The sequence below is a fragment of the Nomascus leucogenys genome, chromosome 6 (genome assembly GCF_006542625.1).
Source record: "Nomascus leucogenys isolate Asia chromosome 6, Asia_NLE_v1, whole genome shotgun sequence".
NCBI lineage: Eukaryota > Metazoa > Chordata > Mammalia > Primates > Hylobatidae > Nomascus > Nomascus leucogenys.
The window spans coordinates 58,911,073-58,927,670 of NC_044386.1; the positions used below are offsets into that span (position 1 = coordinate 58,911,073).

A 16,598-nucleotide genomic window follows, 5' to 3' on the forward strand; every position below is an offset into this window, starting at 1 on the left:
CTGCAGCCTCAACTTTCTAGGCTCCAACAGTCCTCCCACCTCAGCCTCCCGAGAAGCTGGGACTACAGGCATGCATCACCACCATGCCTAGCTAATTTTTTTTTTTAATTTTTATTTTTGGTAGAGATGGGGTTTAGCCATGTTGCCCAGGCTGGCCTCGAACTTCTGGGCTCAAGTGATCCACCCGCCTTGGCCTCCCAAAGTGCTGAGATTACAGGCATGAGCCACCACACCTGGCTAAAATCATCTACTTCTTCAGGAGGTTTTTTTTTTTTTTCTTTTTTCCTTCATGAATTTTTAACTTAGATTATTCTTTCTGGTCTATGGGTTTAGCTGAATGCTCCTATCTTCTGAATCTAGCCAATTCATGATGATCTAGGAATTCTACTTTGTGATTTATTTATCCCCCAATTCTCCCATTTCTGATCATATCAGTATAGCTGAGTCAGTGGTCTCCTTGGATGCCAGAAGTTGCATATTGCATAGAATCAAAAGATAAAGGCAATTTGGTTAATGGTTATAAAAAAATTCTGCTACGGCATGTAATAATACTTGTTACTTTCTAAACAGAGTCTCCTGTTTAGAAATGATTGTAATTTATATAATATGAGTGGATGTTTGAACTTCTAGATAGACTTTTAAATTCCGTCTTGTGAAAAAGGAAGAAGTTCCAATTTGTGTCCAAAATATTGTAGACATTGAAAGCCTTTAAAGCCAATTAAAGTCAGTATTGAGTTTAAGATTTTTAACTCAAGGTCAGAGGAAGGATCTTAAATGTGGAAACTTTGTTTTGAGATGTTGATTCTATGAAGGCCTATGGTTAGGAGTATAGACTCTGGCTGGAGTCAGACTGCCAAGGTTTAAATCTCTGCTCTACTACTTTCTGGCTGTCTTATTCTAGGCAAGTTATATAACCTGTCAACTGCTCAATTTCTCATCTATAAAGTAAGAATAATAAGAATACTTGCCATGCCTGTAATTCCAGCACTTTGGGAGGCTGAGGCGGGCGGATCACGAGGTCAGGAGTTCAAGACCAGCCTGGCCAACATGGTGGAACCCCGTCTCTACTAAAAATACAAAAATTAGCCAGGCGTGGTGGCAGGCACCTGTAATCCCAGCTACTCAGGAGGCTGAGGCAGTAGAATCGCTTGAACTCGAGAGGCAGAGGTTGCAGTGAGCCGAGATCGTGCCATGGCACTCCAGCCTGGGTGACAAAGTGAGACTCCATCTCCAAAAAAAAATAAATAAATAAAAATACTTGCCTCAGGATTATAAAAACTGAGATAATCTATATAAGGTGCTTAGCATTAAATGCCTGACACTTAGGTACTCAGTAAATTTTAACTAGCTACTCAGTATTTTGAGCACTTACCACATGCTAAGCACCATGCCCATGCACACCATAGGCAGTTTGTAGAAGAAAATGGTTTTTACACCTATTGCTGTGATGCTTACTGAAGCTTATTCATGTTTCTGTGCACTCCTCATCTGACATGAACACGTGAAACAGCTGTAGCTTCTTTATAAAAACCTCTGGCTCATGAAGCTCCTTATAGCACATATTATGGTTACTACTTGTTTGGTATATGCTATTTTCCTCCTGTTTGTGACCTTACTGTCTCAGCTAGGTTCTAAGCCCTTCACAAACCGGAACTGTACATAAAAGTCTTCTTATACCACTAACAGTTATTGAATGGGTACTGGACAAAGTGTTTATTAATAAAAATAACCATGCAAAGTATCATCTTATTTAAAATAGGTTAAGAAATGCAGTTTTTCAGAAAGAACCTACAACTGGAAAAATCATGGTATTAAGGGCAGCTGAACATAAAATTGTACTAAATATGATAACTAGGCCAGGCGCAGTGGCTCATGCTTGTACCCCTGTAATCCCAGCACTTTGGGAGGCCGCAGTGGGTGGATTACCTGAGGTCAGGAGTTTGAGACCAGCCTGGCCAACATGGTGAAACCCTGTCTCTACTAAAAATACAAAAATTAGCTGGGCGTGATGGCACATGCCTGTAATCCCAGGTACTCGGGAGTCTGAGGCAGGAGAATTGCTTGAGCCCGGGAGACAGAGGTTGCAGTGACCTGAGATTATGCCAGCCTGGCCAACAGTGCAAGACTCTGTCTCAAAAAAAAAAAAAAAAAGATAACTATAGCTATAAAATATACTTGTTCTCTTTCCAAAAAAGCTGCATAATACAAAAATAATAATTGGATGATAGGGACAAAATCTCAGAACCTGCCAAGAAAAACAGGACCAAGAAAGGGAGGAGAATGTAAATATGCCAAATTTTTGTTTGTTTGTTTGAGACAGTCTCGCTCTGTTACCCAGGCTGCAGTGCAATGGCATGATCTCAGCTCACTGCAACCTCCGCCTCCTGGGTTCAAGTGATTCTTATTCCTCAGCCTCCCAAATAGCTGGGGTTACAGGCGTGCTCCACTACGCCTGGCTAATTTTTGTATTTTTAGTAGAGATGGGGTTTCTCCGTGTTGGCCATGTTGGTCTTGGACTCCTGACCTCAAGTGATCTGCCCGCCTCGGCCTCTCAAAGTGCTGGAATTATAGATGTGAGCCACCACACCTGGCCAAATGTGCCAAATTTTTAATATTTCTGAGTGATGGGGGAGATGGTTGTAATTACTTGAAATTTAAATAATTTAAAATGTTTAATTTTTAAACTAATAAGTTGAGGAATATATATTTAAATATATCATTTAAAGATATGAAAACAACCACTATTAGATATAAAACTAGACTTGGTTACATATTCTAAGTAACGGGAGGAAAGTACAAGGGAAGTTTGGTGGGTTATGCCTTTCAAGGTAGCATAGGAACTCCTTTAAATCGCTAATGAAAAACTGTTTTTCTTCCAGACAAGATGAACCTTCCAATATCAACCAAGAAATAAACTCTGATGATAGACGACCCCAATGGAGACGAGAAGACCGAATTCCTTACCAAGACAGAGAGAGTTACAGTCAGCCTGCATGGCATCATCGTGGACCTCCACAGCGGGATTGGAAGTGGGAAAAAGATGGCTTTAATCATACTAGGAAAAACAGCTTTCCACATTCTTTGAGGAATGGCGGTGGATCAAGAGGACGTTCTGGGTGGCATAAGGGTGTTGCAGGAGGCTCCTCGACTTGGTTTCACAACCATAGTAATTCTGGAGGTGGTTGGCTTTCAAATAGTGGAACAGTAGATTGGAATCATAATGGTACAGGAAGGAATTCCAGTTGGCTTTCTGAAGGAACAGGTGGCTTTTCCAGTTGGCATATGAACAACAGTAACGGAAACTGGAAATCCAGTGTACGTAGTACAAATAATTGGAATTACAGTGGCTCTGGAGACAAATTTCAACCAGGCAGAAACAGAAATTCTAACTGTCAAATGGAAGACATGACTATGCTATGGAACAAGAAATCTAATAAGTCAAACAAATACAGTCACGACAGATATAATTGGCAGCGGCAAGAAAATGACAAACTTGGTACAGTTGCCACATATAGAGGTCCTTCTGAAGGATTTACAAGTGATAAATTTCCTTCAGAAGGCTTACTCGACTTCAATTTTGAGCAGCCGGAAAGCCAAACCACTAAACAAACAGACACTGCTACTTCCAAAGTTAGTGGAAAGAATGGCAGTGCGGCAAGGGAAAAGCCTCATCGCTGGACACCTTACCCTTCTCAGAAGACTCTGGATTTACAGTCGGGATTGAAAGACGTCACTGGTAACAAGTCAGAAATGATAGAGAAACCTCTCTTTGATTTTAGCTTGATAACTACAGGAATACAGGAGCCCCAAACTGATGAAACACGTAATTCCCCAACACAGAAAACACAAAAAGAAATACATACTGGATCTCTTAATCACGAGGCCTCTTCTGATTCTGCTGCTTCCTTTGAGGTGGTGAGACAGTGCCCCATTGCAGAAAAACCTGAACAAGAGCATACACCAAATAAAATGCCATCATTGAAATCCCCACTCCTTCCATGTCCAGGCACTAAATCATTTTCTCAAAAGCAAGATCCAAAGAATATCTCAAAAAACACCAAAACGAATTTTTTTTCCCCTGGAGAACACTCAAATCCCTCGAACAAGCCCACTGCGGAAGATAACCATGGTCCTTGCATATCCAAACTGCATAGTTCATGTCCTCATGTTTTAAAAGGGAATAAAAGTACATTTGGCTCTCAAAAGCAATCTGGTGATAATTTAAATGATACTTTACAAAAGGCCAAAGAGGTGCTACAGTGTCATGAGTCATTGCAAAATCCACTTCTTAGCACTTCTAAAAGGACCAGGAACTATGCAAAGGCAAGTAGAAATGTAGAAGAATCTGAAAAAGGGTCTTTGAAAATTAAGTTTCAAGTGCACGCACTAGAAGATGAAAGTGATGGAGAGACATCTGACATGGAAAAGCATGGAACAAAAATTGGAACCCTAGGTTCTGCAACTACAGAATTGTTATCCGGCAGCACTCGAACTGCTGATGAGAAAGAGGAGGATGACCGAATCCTGAAGACTTCTAGAGAACTATCCACTTCCCCATGTAATTCCCCAGTTCGCCAGAAAGAATCTGAATTACAAATGACATCTGCAGCCAGTCCACACCCTGGCTTATTGCTAGACTTGAAAACCTCTCTAGAAGATGCACAGGTTGATGACTCTATTAAATCTCATGTATCTTACGAAACAGAAGGCTTTGAGAGTACTAGCTTGGATGCAGAGCTTCAAAAAAGTGACATCAGTCAGCCCTCGGGCCCTCTCCTGCCTGAGCTAAGTAAGCTTGGCTTTCCTGCCTCACTTCAGAGGGATCTAACCCGGCACATTAGTTTGAAGAGCAAAACTGGAGTACACCTTCCTGAGCCAAACCTCAATAGTGCCCGCCGCATTCGCAATATTAGCGGTCACCGAAAGAGTGAGACAGAGAAGGAGTCTGGGCTCAAGCCAACCCTACGGCAGATTCTAAATGCATCTCGGAGAAATGTCAACTGGGAACAGGTCATTCAGCAAGTAACCAAGAAAAAGCAAGAGCTGGGCAAAGGTTTACCCAGGTGTGTGCTGCTTTTCGGTGTCTTTTTTTTCCTCATTTTCTTTTAAAGTAACCCTTTGACCCTGATCAAGAGAATTCTACGTGTTTCATTTAATTAAATGTTTGCCAACAATATCTGTTGTAGATGTCTTGATTTAATATCAAATAGTGACTGATACTCTATGACAGATGGAATAAAGTATTTCCTAGCAGAGAGTGCAGGTTAAAATGGAAGCACACCTACTTGAGAAACAAGATGGTGATGTAGGAAAAAAGTCATCACTTTATAGGGGTAAAATCTGTCACTTTATGGGGTAGAAAATGACAGCATAAAAATGTAGAGCTATAGATCTGTGTCTTTTTCTAGATCTTAATTTTGGAATGCGTGCTATAACTTTTAAATATAACTGTTCTCATTACCTTTTACTTAGAACGTACAAATAGTTAACTTTTCTGTATGCACTCTGGGCATTATATTTATGACTACAACATGCTTTCTCTTAAGCACTTGTGTAATATTTTGGCTGTTCATCTTATGTTGAGGTACTAGACTTTTCTGAATGGTAAAACAGTGTTCAACATAGGTTTGCTACTTGAAAGTCATAACTCTGCTGCATGATGATACAGTTCTCCAGGCTTCAGGGGCATTTCTGTACTTGCTGAAATAATGGATTTATTTCCCCCCATTTTCCTTTCCCACACCTTGTGAGTAGCACTTGAAATTATAAGTATAAAGCACTTGTAAATGCTCAGTAAAAGGGTTTTTTTTGTTGGTTTGGTTTGTTCGCTTTTAAAAATTATATGCTGTATGTATTATTATAGATTTAGAGCTCCATATGAAACAAAACTTAATTTTTACTCCCTCAAATATATTATTGTAGCTGTATACAAACCTGTAGTCTGGTACTTGTCACAACATAATATATTTATATCTGTTCCACTTACTAGACTGTGAGCTCCTTGAAGACAAGAGCCACCTTACTTTTTATAACCTCAGTGCCTGAGAGAGCCTGGCACATTAAAAAATAATGCCCCTCCCAACAACCATATCCAATTTATGTTTTCATTTTTTCTTTTTTCCTTAAGGTTTGGCATAGAAATGGTACCCCTTGTTCAAAATGAACAAGAAGCCTTAGATTTGGATGGGGAACCTGATCTGTCCAGTCTAGAAGGATTCCAGTGGGAAGGTGTTTCCATTTCCTCATCTCCTGGCTTGGCAAGAAAGCGAAGCCTTTCTGAGAGCAGCGTGATCATGGACAGAGCCCCTTCTGTGTATAGCTTCTTCAGTGAGGAAGGTACAGGCAAAGAAAATGAGTGCCAGCAGATGGTTTCACCTAGTAACTCATTGAGGGCTGGACAGAGGCAGAAAGCAACCATGCACCTCAAACAAGAAGTGACACCTCGGGCTGCCTCCCTCCGACCAGGTGAAAGGGCTGAAAATGTTGCTACCCAAAGGCGACACAGTGCACAATTACCCTCTGACCATATAATACCTTTGATGCATTTGGCAAAAGACTTGAACAACCAGGAGAGGTCTATACCACCTTCAGAGAATCAGAATTCCCAGGAGAGTAATGGAGAGGGAAACTCTCTGTCATCAAATGCATCCTCAGCCCTTGCGATCTCCAGTTTAGTGGATGCAGCCACAGATAGTAGCTGTACCTCTGGTGCTGAACAAAATGATGGCCAAAGTATTAGAAAGAAACGAAGAGCCACTGGAGTGAGTATAATTCCCTCTGCTTTTTGTAGAACATCGCATGTGGCAAGTTGGTTGCTTATGAGAAAAGGTTCAACTGTTTTTCTTGGGTATCTGGGATTGTGATTCTCTCAACTTCTAGAAGAATTGTGAGGTTCTTACTTTTATCCTACTAGTTTCTTACACTGAGTAATTCTGCTAAATTAAATGTAATCTAATATGAATGTACAGTACCAGGAAAATATGAAGTCATATCTAAAACCAGTGTCCAAGCCAGTGATTCTTTGTATCACCTGACCAAGGATAAGTCACATCTTCAGCTGTAACCCAATCTATTTTCATAGATGCGTTCTGCACTGCTACTGAAGAAAGGCGTTCTACTGTTGCACTTGTAGGGCATGGATGATTGCTGGATTCAGGAGTGCTAGGCTTAACACTAAGATGGTTTTAATACTATTAGAGTGCATATATATGAGCAGAGTATAGAAATATTTTTAGTCTGTGTAACTCTGTCCTTCATCCTTCAGTTACCCAGCCTGGCCTTTAAGAGTCTTTTATTTCACTGATACCACTTCTGCTCTTCCGGCATTTCTGCCGCTAATATTGCTTAACCCTCTCAGTATCCCTTTCTGAAAAGAAAGAGTTGCTGGTAGTGATACAGTCTGAGATCTGGTGAAAAAATGAGTTCTTCTCTTCATTATTTATTTATTTATTTTATAATATTTTAAAATTTATATTAGAGATGAGGTCTCACAATGTTGTCCATACTGCTCTGGAACTCCTGGACTCAAGCAGTCCTCCTGCCTCAGCCTCCCAAGTAGTGGGGACTATAAGCATGTGTCACTGTGCTGGGCTTCTCTCATATAATACTGAGGTGATAAGCATAGTAGTTAAGGTCATGAATTTTAGACTTGCTTCAAATTGCAATTCTGCTCCATTGAGCTAGATGCTATATGTAGTGGATGTTATTGGATGACTTAAAATACACTTCAAGCTGAGGGATTGTCCTATGACAAAGAGCTTGTCTAATGGACTGTTAAGCTTTTTATTGTAAAGGTTTTCTTGCTGAAATTTAAAGTAGAAACTATGCCAAGTTATAAATCATATATATATGTATATATATATATATATATATATTTTTTTTTTTTTTACTGGCTTTGTCTATACTTCTACTTGTGCCTTACTACACAAAGATGAAATGCTTTGCCTGACCTCCATGGGCTTTCCTACCTCTAGGATGCTAGGAGGCACTTCACCATGGATTTTTTTTTTTTTTTAAATCAGATACGTTTATTCAACTAAAATTTTGAGTTGGTACCACGTGCGTGAGACTCCTACAATCATGTTAGAGATGGTAGCAATAGTGAAGAACAGTGTATGGCTATCTTAGAATTGATTTTCTCGTCTTGGATAATGGCTTTTACACATTGGATTTTATTCAGTTTTCTTTATCCCTCCAGGATGGATCTTCTCCTGAACTCCCAAGTCTTGAGAGAAAAAATAAAAGAAGGAAAATTAAAGGAAAAAAAGGTATGGTGCAGAATATTTTGGGAGAAAGAAGTTGGTGTTTTTTGTTTTTTTTTTGGCGGGGGGGTGTTTGGTAACTTCCAACTCTTGGGCTCAAGCAATCCTCTTCTCTCAGCCTCCCGAGTAGCTAGGACTACTGGTATGTGACACTATACTAATTCTTTTTATTTTTTTGTAGAGACAGGGTCTAGCTATATTGCCCAGGCTGGACTCAAACTCCTGGGCTCCAGTGATCCTCTCATCTTGGCCTCCCAAAGTGTTGGGATTACAGGTGTGAGCCACCATGCCCAGCCCCAAGAGGTTCTTGTAGCAGTTCAGTGTTTGTGCAACTTGACAGAGAGCATAGCATGTCATTTATCAAACACTGATTGTCCATTTACTTTTTTTGGATATTTTTGTTGCCTTGCTTAAGAGGAAAGAAAAGTTTGATTTCCTAATACATCCAGTTACAACTGTAGAAGAAATAAATGATGTCACATAGACTTGTAAGCCAAGGTTAGTATACCACTTGGACAATATAAAGCCAGGAAGTTTCCTTGAGCCTTTTCAGTGGGATGAAACGTGTTGGCCCTCTTGGTCATGTATAGCCATTTCTCTCACTTTCTGTTTTTGAGGCATCTTGGTTGCTTCCCCCCTGCCCCACCTCCACACTCCCTTCCTTGGTTGCTTTTCTAAAGTGAATTATGGAAAGAAGTTATTAACATTGCTCCCTCATTGATGTATTTCTGTGATTCTTGCTTTTCCTTGACTCTAACCCAGTTCTAGTATAAGGGCTAGTCCCGGAAGTGATTGGATGAGGCTTGAGTGAGTGGATGTGATGGATAAGGGAGGAGTCAGGGACAACCCACATTTCTGGCTGGGCCAACCAGATGGATCATATGTAGAGCTAGAAAACTCCGTGAGAGGAGCAGATTCAGAATAGAGAAAGATGATGAATTCCCTCAGGGATTCTTTGCCTTAAAGGACCTTTGAGATAACCTAGCTAGAAATACCATAGTCAGTAGTTGGATATGTGGGTGTGGAGCTTAAGGGAGAGGTCCTGGCATATTGAATAGGAAACAGACAAACACAATGATGGTAAATACATACACAGAACATTTTATTCAAACTAAGTTAAATGTACTGTTTCAAAGCTGTATTTTCTTCAGGAAGTCTTCTCTAATAAAAACAATTTTTAAGTCAACTAACAGACTAAATATGGATTGGAAAGAGAGTGCAAGCAGTCTAGGTCCAGAATCCAGTCTAAGCAAAAGTCCTGTGTGAAGACAGTGGTAGATAAGGGAAGAATGGGAAACGAGACCTAGAACAGGTGGTTTGCATGGGACAGATTTCACCTGGAAAGGTAGTGGTGGAAGGCGGTGATTAGATGAGACAGAATGATGTGATGGTACACTGGAGCTTATGAGACACCTCCATCTTAGCAGTTCTCACTTTTGGTTCCTAGCTTTGATATCATTGTGCTTGACTAAATGTTTTGTGAATTTCCAATGACCTATTGAGGAGAACATAAAGTCTTATCCTAAATAATGGGTATAGTTCAGTCTTCTGAGGAGCTGTGTGATGAGAGGGAAATCTCTCGTATTAACCTGAACCTTATGGTTTCTTTTGGCAGAACGTTCTCAGGTTGACCAGCTGCTGAATATTTCTTTAAGGGAGGAAGAACTTAGTAAGTCATTGCAGTGCATGGATAACAATCTTCTGCAAGCCCGTGCAGCCCTTCAGACAGCTTATGTGGAAGTTCAGAGGCTACTTATGCTCAAGCAGCAGGTAACGGCATGTGGAGGATTTAATAAAAATGGATCATCTCTGAAATCATGTTTTGTCCTGCCAAACCCATGGCTGGAGTCACCCTAAAAGCAATGGCAGGGGAGTTTCCACAAGGGAAGTGCCCCAGACTGTGCCTAATGGGGGACAGTTAGGATTCCAAAGAAAGAAGCACTAAATGCCAGGGTGATGAGTCCAAAGCATTTATTAGGAGAGCTTACTTAGAGAGTAGGCTGCAGCAGTCCCCACAAGGGACAGCAAGAAAGGGGCGTTCTCCCTAGGTATATCCACAGCCAGGGGGCGGGATGTGGAGTTTATATGAAGGTTTAAGGAATTTGGCTCAGGGCCAGGGCCAATTTCTTTCAGTGTTTTGGGCAACAACCTAGATACTTTTATCAGTGCCTGGGAATCTTCAAGGCCCCAGGTAGGGTTCAAGCCTGCTGGAGAAAACCTGCGGCTGGCTGGGTCACAGAGCAGTCAAGACACTCTGATTTTTGGTCAGGACATAGAAGAAAAATGGGGAGACCTAGAGGACCTTACAAGTTGGATTTCAAAATGCTTAATAAAATACTTTATTTTTAGATAACTATGGAGATGAGTGCACTGAGGACCCATAGAATACAGATTCTACAGGGATTACAAGGTATTCAGAGGGCATCTGATGGATTGGGCCCTCTATAGCGTGTTACTTTTTTGTTTTCTCTGCCTTTTTTTTTTTTTGGAGACAGAGTCTTGCTCTATCCCCCAGGCTGGAGTGCAGTGGTGCAATCTCTGCACACTGCAACCTCTGCCTCCCAGGTTCAAGTGATTCTCGTGCCTCAGCATTTGATTAGCTGGAATTACAGGTGCCCACCCCACTCCCAGCTAATTTTGTATTTTTTTTTTTTTTTTGAGATGGAGTCTCGCCCTGTCGCCCAGGCTGGAGTGCAGTGGCGCAATCTCGGCTCACTGCAAGCTCCGTCTCCCCGGTTCACGCCATTCTCCTGCCTCAGCCTCTCCGAGTAGCTGGGACTACAGGTGCCCGCCACCATGCCCGGCTAGTTTTTTGTATTTTTATTAGAGACGGGGTTTCACCGTGGTCTCGATCTCCTGACCTCGTGATCCGCCCGCCTCGGCCTCCCAAAGTGCTGGGATTACAAGCGTGAGCCCCCGCGCCCGGCCTAATTTTGTATTTTTAGTAGAGACAGAGTTTCGCCATGTTGGCCAGACTGGTCTCGAACTCCTGACCTCAGGTGATCTGCCCGCCTCAGCCTCCCAAAGTGCTGGGATTACAGGTGTGAGCCACTGCACCAGACCTTTTTGTTCTCTTTGAGGGGATGAAAAGTAGTCATGAAAAGGTCATGTTATTTCTCTCCCGTCTCCTTGGTTTCATCCTTTTTTTTGTTTGTTTTTTTTTTGAGACAGGGTCTTACTCTGTCACTCAGGCTGGAGCGCAGTGGCACAATCACAGCTCACTGCAGCCTTGACCTCCTGGGCTCAAGTGATTTTCCCATCTCACTCCCCCCAGTAGCTGGGACTACAGACGTGTGTCACCATGCCTGGTTATTAAAATTTTCAACTTTTAATTTTATAAAATTATAATTTAAAATTGTAAAAATTTAAAGGTTATAAAAAGTTATAAAATTATAAAAAGTTATAAAAATTAAAATAATGCTTTTATAGAGATGGAATCTCCCAGTGTTTCCCAGGATAGTCCCAAACTCCTGGGCTCAAGCAGTCCTCCTAACTTGACCTCCCAAATGGTTGGGATTGCAGTCCTGAACCACCACGCCTGGCCAGTTTCATCCTTCTATAGAAAGGTCTGTAAACTGTGCATCCCAAAAATGTTTAGCAACAAACAATATGTTATGGAAAGAGTTTTGATTAGGAATCAAAAGGCCTGGGTTCAAATCTTCGCCCTTCCATTAGTAGCCTATGTAACTTCGGATAAGTCATTTAAAATTTGAAAAATTGGAATGTTGCTAGGCACAGTGGCTCATGCCTGTAATCCCAGCACTTTGGGAGTCTGAGGCAGGTGGATTCCTTGGGCCCAGGAGTTTGAGACCAGCCTGGGCAACATGGTAAAACCCTGTCTCTACAAATAAATACAAAAATTATTAATAATTATTATTAGTAATAATAATAATTCCAGCCTGACCAACATGCTGAAACCCCATCTCTACTAAAAATACAAAAATTAACTGGGCATGGTGGCGTGCACCTGTAATCCCAGCTACTCAGGACGCTGAGGCAGGAGAATCGCTTGAACCCGGGAGGCAGAGGTTGCAGTGAGCCGAGATTGCGCCTCTGCACTCCAGCCTGGGCGACAGAGTGAGACTCCGTCTCAAAAAAATAATAACAATAATAGCTGGGCATAGTGGCATGTGCCTATAATCCCAGCTGCTTGGGAGGCTGAGGCAGGAGAATTGCTTGAGTCCAGGAGGTCAAGGCCGCAGTGAGCAGTGTTTGCACCACTGCACTGCAGCCTGGGTGACAAAGCGAGACCCTATCTCAAAAAAAAAAAAAAAGAATGTTGATGCCTACTCTCTCTGTATCCTTGGTGGTTGTAGAGATTATGTTCTCCATATTTCGGAGAATTATGAGGGACTATACTAATATACTTATTAATTTATAATTCTTTTCTAATGTTTAAAAATACAAATTAGCTCAGACACAAATGACTTTTCAGATAACATTTTTGTATTTCTGTGTATGTACGTTTCCCATTCTAGAAACATATGAACCTTCTGAGCACCCAGAGCAGGTTCCCTGTAGCCTCATACGAGAACGAAGGAACAGTAGATCTCAAACATCCGTTGATGCCGCACTGCTGCCCACTCCCTTTTTCCCACTTTTTCTGGAGCCTCCATCTTCCCATGTGTCTGCATCACCCACTGGAGCCTCTCTTCAAATAACCACGTCTCCTACTTTCCAAACCCATGGCAGTGTCCCTGCTCCAGACTCATCAGTTCAGATTAAACAAGAGCCCATGTCTCCTGAACAAGATGAGAATGTGAATGCTGTGCCACCAAGCTCTGCCTGCAATGTGTCCAAGGAATTACTGGAAGCTAATAGTATGTAAGCTTTTCTCTGGGTTAAGGGCATCCCAGTAGTGGGACTGGGGCATTTTTATATGAGTGATATAAGCCATACTTGCTCATTAAAACTAAAATGAGCAAGTACAACTAATTTTTCACTGAAATTCTCTTCATATATACAGGAGGATTCTTTTAAAATATTTTAGAGAATGTAATTTAAATATCAGTCATTTTCTTTCATTTCCTCTAATCTAGGGTTAGAGTTGACTTTGTATTAGCACCCACAAGGTTCCATTTATTAGGATAAGTACAAAATTTGTTTTGTGTGAAATAAATGGGGTTGAAGTTAATTCAGCCAATTTTCTAAATAAGGTCTATCCTCTGAATTTCTTTGCACTTACTGTCTATATAATCTCAAATACAAACCAGGATTAATATAAGCTTGAGAGGCAGGTGGCCATGATGGGATTTGGAATCATCTACTAAGAACTTGCTGTTGAGAAATCGCCAGGGTTTTCACTCTTTTCGAAAAATAACACTTAACCTGGTTATCATTTGAGAATACGTCTAAGCTATGTAAAATCCTGTTAGGAGTTTGCGTTACCACAGTGGTGCTATATTTGAAAATTAAGTCCAACAAACTGGCATTGTGTGGTTTCCTGAGCAAAAGCAAAAAATCTACAAAATTACTCTAGATTTTACTACCAGTACTGTGTTGCAATATTAATCTACATGTTAGTATCAAATGTATAGCTTATTTATTTATTGAGACAGAGTCTCATTCTGTCACTCAGGCTGGAGTGTGGTGGCATAATCACAGCTCACCACAGGCTTGGCCTCCTGGGTTCAGGTGATCCTCCCACCTCAGCCTCCAGAGGAGCTAGGACTACAGACGCCTGCCACCATGCCCGGCTAATTTTTGTATTTTGTATTTTTTTTTTGGTAGAGATGGGGATTTTTTTGTAGAGATGGGGATTCACCATGTTGCCCAAGCTGGTCTTGATCTCCTGGGCTCAAGTGATCCACCTGCCTTGGCCTCCCAAAGTGCTCGGATTACAGATGTGAGCCACTGCGCCTGGCTTAGCATATGTGTGTGTGTGTGTGTGTGTGTGTGCGCGCATATATATACATACACACATATGTGTGTATATATATATGTATACATATATATACGTATATACGTATACGTATATATGCATATATACGTATACGTATATATGCATATATACGTATACGTATATATACACACGTATATGTGTATATATACACACACATATATACACACATATATATACACATATATACACACACACACACACATATATATTTTTATATATATATATATATATATTTTTTTTTTTTTTGAGACAGAGTTTCGCTTTTTGTTGCCCAGGCTGGTGTGCAATGGCATGCTCTTGGCTCACTGCAACCTCTGCCTCCCAGGTTCAAGTGATTGTCCTGTCTCAGCCTCCCGAATAGCTGGGATTACAAGCGCCCACCACCATGCCCAGCTAATTTATGTATTTTTAATAGAGACAGGGCTTCACCATGTTGGCCAGGCTGGTCTTGAACTCCTGACCTCAAGTGATCCGCCCGCCTTGGCCTTCCAAAGTGCTGGGATTACAGGCGTGAGCCACCGTGCCCAGCCCCTAGCATATTTTTAAAAATTATTTTAAATTTTTGTGGGTACATAGTAGGTGTATATGTTTATGGATTACATGAAATATTTTGGTACTATTATTTTTCATATTACATATTATTTCAATCTTTCTTAAATCATATTTTTGTGTTTACATGTAAAACTTGTACAAAGGAGCAGTCATATATAACCTGACTTTTTCCATTTAATATATCTTGATTTTTCTGTCATAAAAATAATTTATCTAAAATATTTTATATTACAAGTTGCATAATATTTGAATAGTTGCATTATCTGGATAAACAATAATTTATGTGGTGAATCTTTTTTGAATATTTAGTTTTCTAACTTTTTTCATATTCTGTATAACACTGCATTGTATATGTCTTTGAGTCCATCTGTGATTATTTAATCACTTTTAATTCCTAGACATGAAGTAACTAAGTCAAAGGAAATTGACATTTCTAAGTCAGCAAATTTTTTAACTACTAAGGTGTAGCTAAATTGGATGGGTGTGGATAATGAAAACTTCAAAGAAATAAAAGGACTTCAGCTAAGTAGACATTTAAGTGTCTACTAAGAATAAAACACAATGTTAAATGTGTGGACATTTAAAACAAGAAAAAAGATTGAAAGAAACAATCCCTCCCCACAAGGAGCTTTTGTAGGGAATAAGACACACAGTGTCTGTGAGATTCACGCAAGGCAGAGGGTAGTAAGTGTTGTAATAGGAGTGTATGTAGGTGATGGGAAACTGAGGGGTGAGATACCAGCTGAAACAGTCATGGGTTTGTGAACATATCATTGAAATATTTGGTAGAGCTTCAGTCAGTGATAAATTGCAGCAAACAAAAAAAGGATGCAATAATTTTTTTCCTCTCAATTCAGGAGAGATCAGTGACAGTTGTCCAGTTTATCCAGTCATCACTGCTAGATTATCCTTATCAGAGTCAACAGAAAGTTTCCATGAGCCTAGCCAAGAACTGAAGTTTTCTGTGGAGCAAAGAAATACCAGAAACAGAGAGAACTCTCCCTCTTCCCAATCAGCTGGTCTTTCTAGCATAAATAAAGAAGGGGAAGAGCCAACCAATGGCAATAGTGGGTCTGAAGCCTGTACCAGTTCTTTTCTAAGATTGTCTTTTGCTTCAGAAACCCCTTTGGAGAAGGAACCCCACTCTCCAGCTGACCAGCCTGAACAACAGGCAGAATCCACTTTGACATCAGCTGAGACTAGGGGAAGCAAGAAAAAGAAGAAACTTCGGAAGAAGAAAAGTCTGCGGGCTGCCCATGTTCCTGAGAATAGTGACACTGAACAGGATGTTTTGACTGTTAAGCCTGTAAGGAAAGTAAAAGCTGGAAAGTTAATTAAAGGGGGAAAAGTAACAACCTCCACTTGGGAAGACAGCAGGACTGGTCGGGAGCAGGAGAGTGTCAGAGATGAGCCAGATAGTGACTCGTCTCTGGAAGTCCTAGAAATTCCTAATCCTCAGTTAGAAGTAGTAGCCATTGATTCTTCAGAATCAGGAGAAGAGAAACCAGACAGCCCATCTAAAAAGGATATTTGGAACTCTACAGAGCAAAACCCACTAGAAACGTCTCGTTCTGGGTGTGATGAAGTTAGCTCTACCAGTGAAATTGGCACTCGCTATAAAGATGGCATCCCTGTAAGGTAAGAATATTGTATTGGTCCAGTCAGAACAACTTTCACCAACTTTATTTTTTTAAATAGAATTTTAAATTATGAATCAGAATTTCTTTAAAAACCAAACTTTATGTGAATGCAGTAGGGATTGTGGATATGGAAAAATTAAAGCTCAGCAGTAGAGATTTTCTGCTTTCTCTTTTGACTGTGTTATAAATATTCACTCTGCTTTTATTTCCCTTCATTAAGAAATTTCAGATAGAAAAACTAAT

At 40.6% G+C, this 16,598-nt stretch overlaps 1 protein-coding gene across 4 annotated transcripts in view; it reads left to right on the forward strand.

Moving 5' to 3' along the window:
* The window catches only part of ZNF106 (zinc finger protein 106), a 77,363-nt gene that overhangs the window by 34,643 nt on the left and 26,122 nt on the right, over positions 1 to 16,598 (forward strand). Inside the window, exons 5-11 of one of the 4 annotated variants that reach the window (XM_003266780.4) lie at positions 2,880 to 5,063; positions 6,128 to 6,761; positions 8,198 to 8,267; positions 9,877 to 10,031; positions 10,611 to 10,671; positions 12,740 to 13,081; positions 15,573 to 16,353. In XM_003266780.4, the coding sequence (XP_003266828.2) occupies positions 2,880 to 5,063; positions 6,128 to 6,761; positions 8,198 to 8,267; positions 9,877 to 10,031; positions 10,611 to 10,671; positions 12,740 to 13,081; positions 15,573 to 16,353 (4,227 nt within the window). The remainder of the gene's footprint in view (positions 1 to 2,879; positions 5,064 to 6,127; positions 6,762 to 8,197; positions 8,268 to 9,876; positions 10,032 to 10,610; positions 10,672 to 12,739; positions 13,082 to 15,572; positions 16,354 to 16,598) is intronic. The other 3 variants (XM_030814237.1, XM_030814238.1, XM_030814239.1) reach the window with 3 other exon arrangements.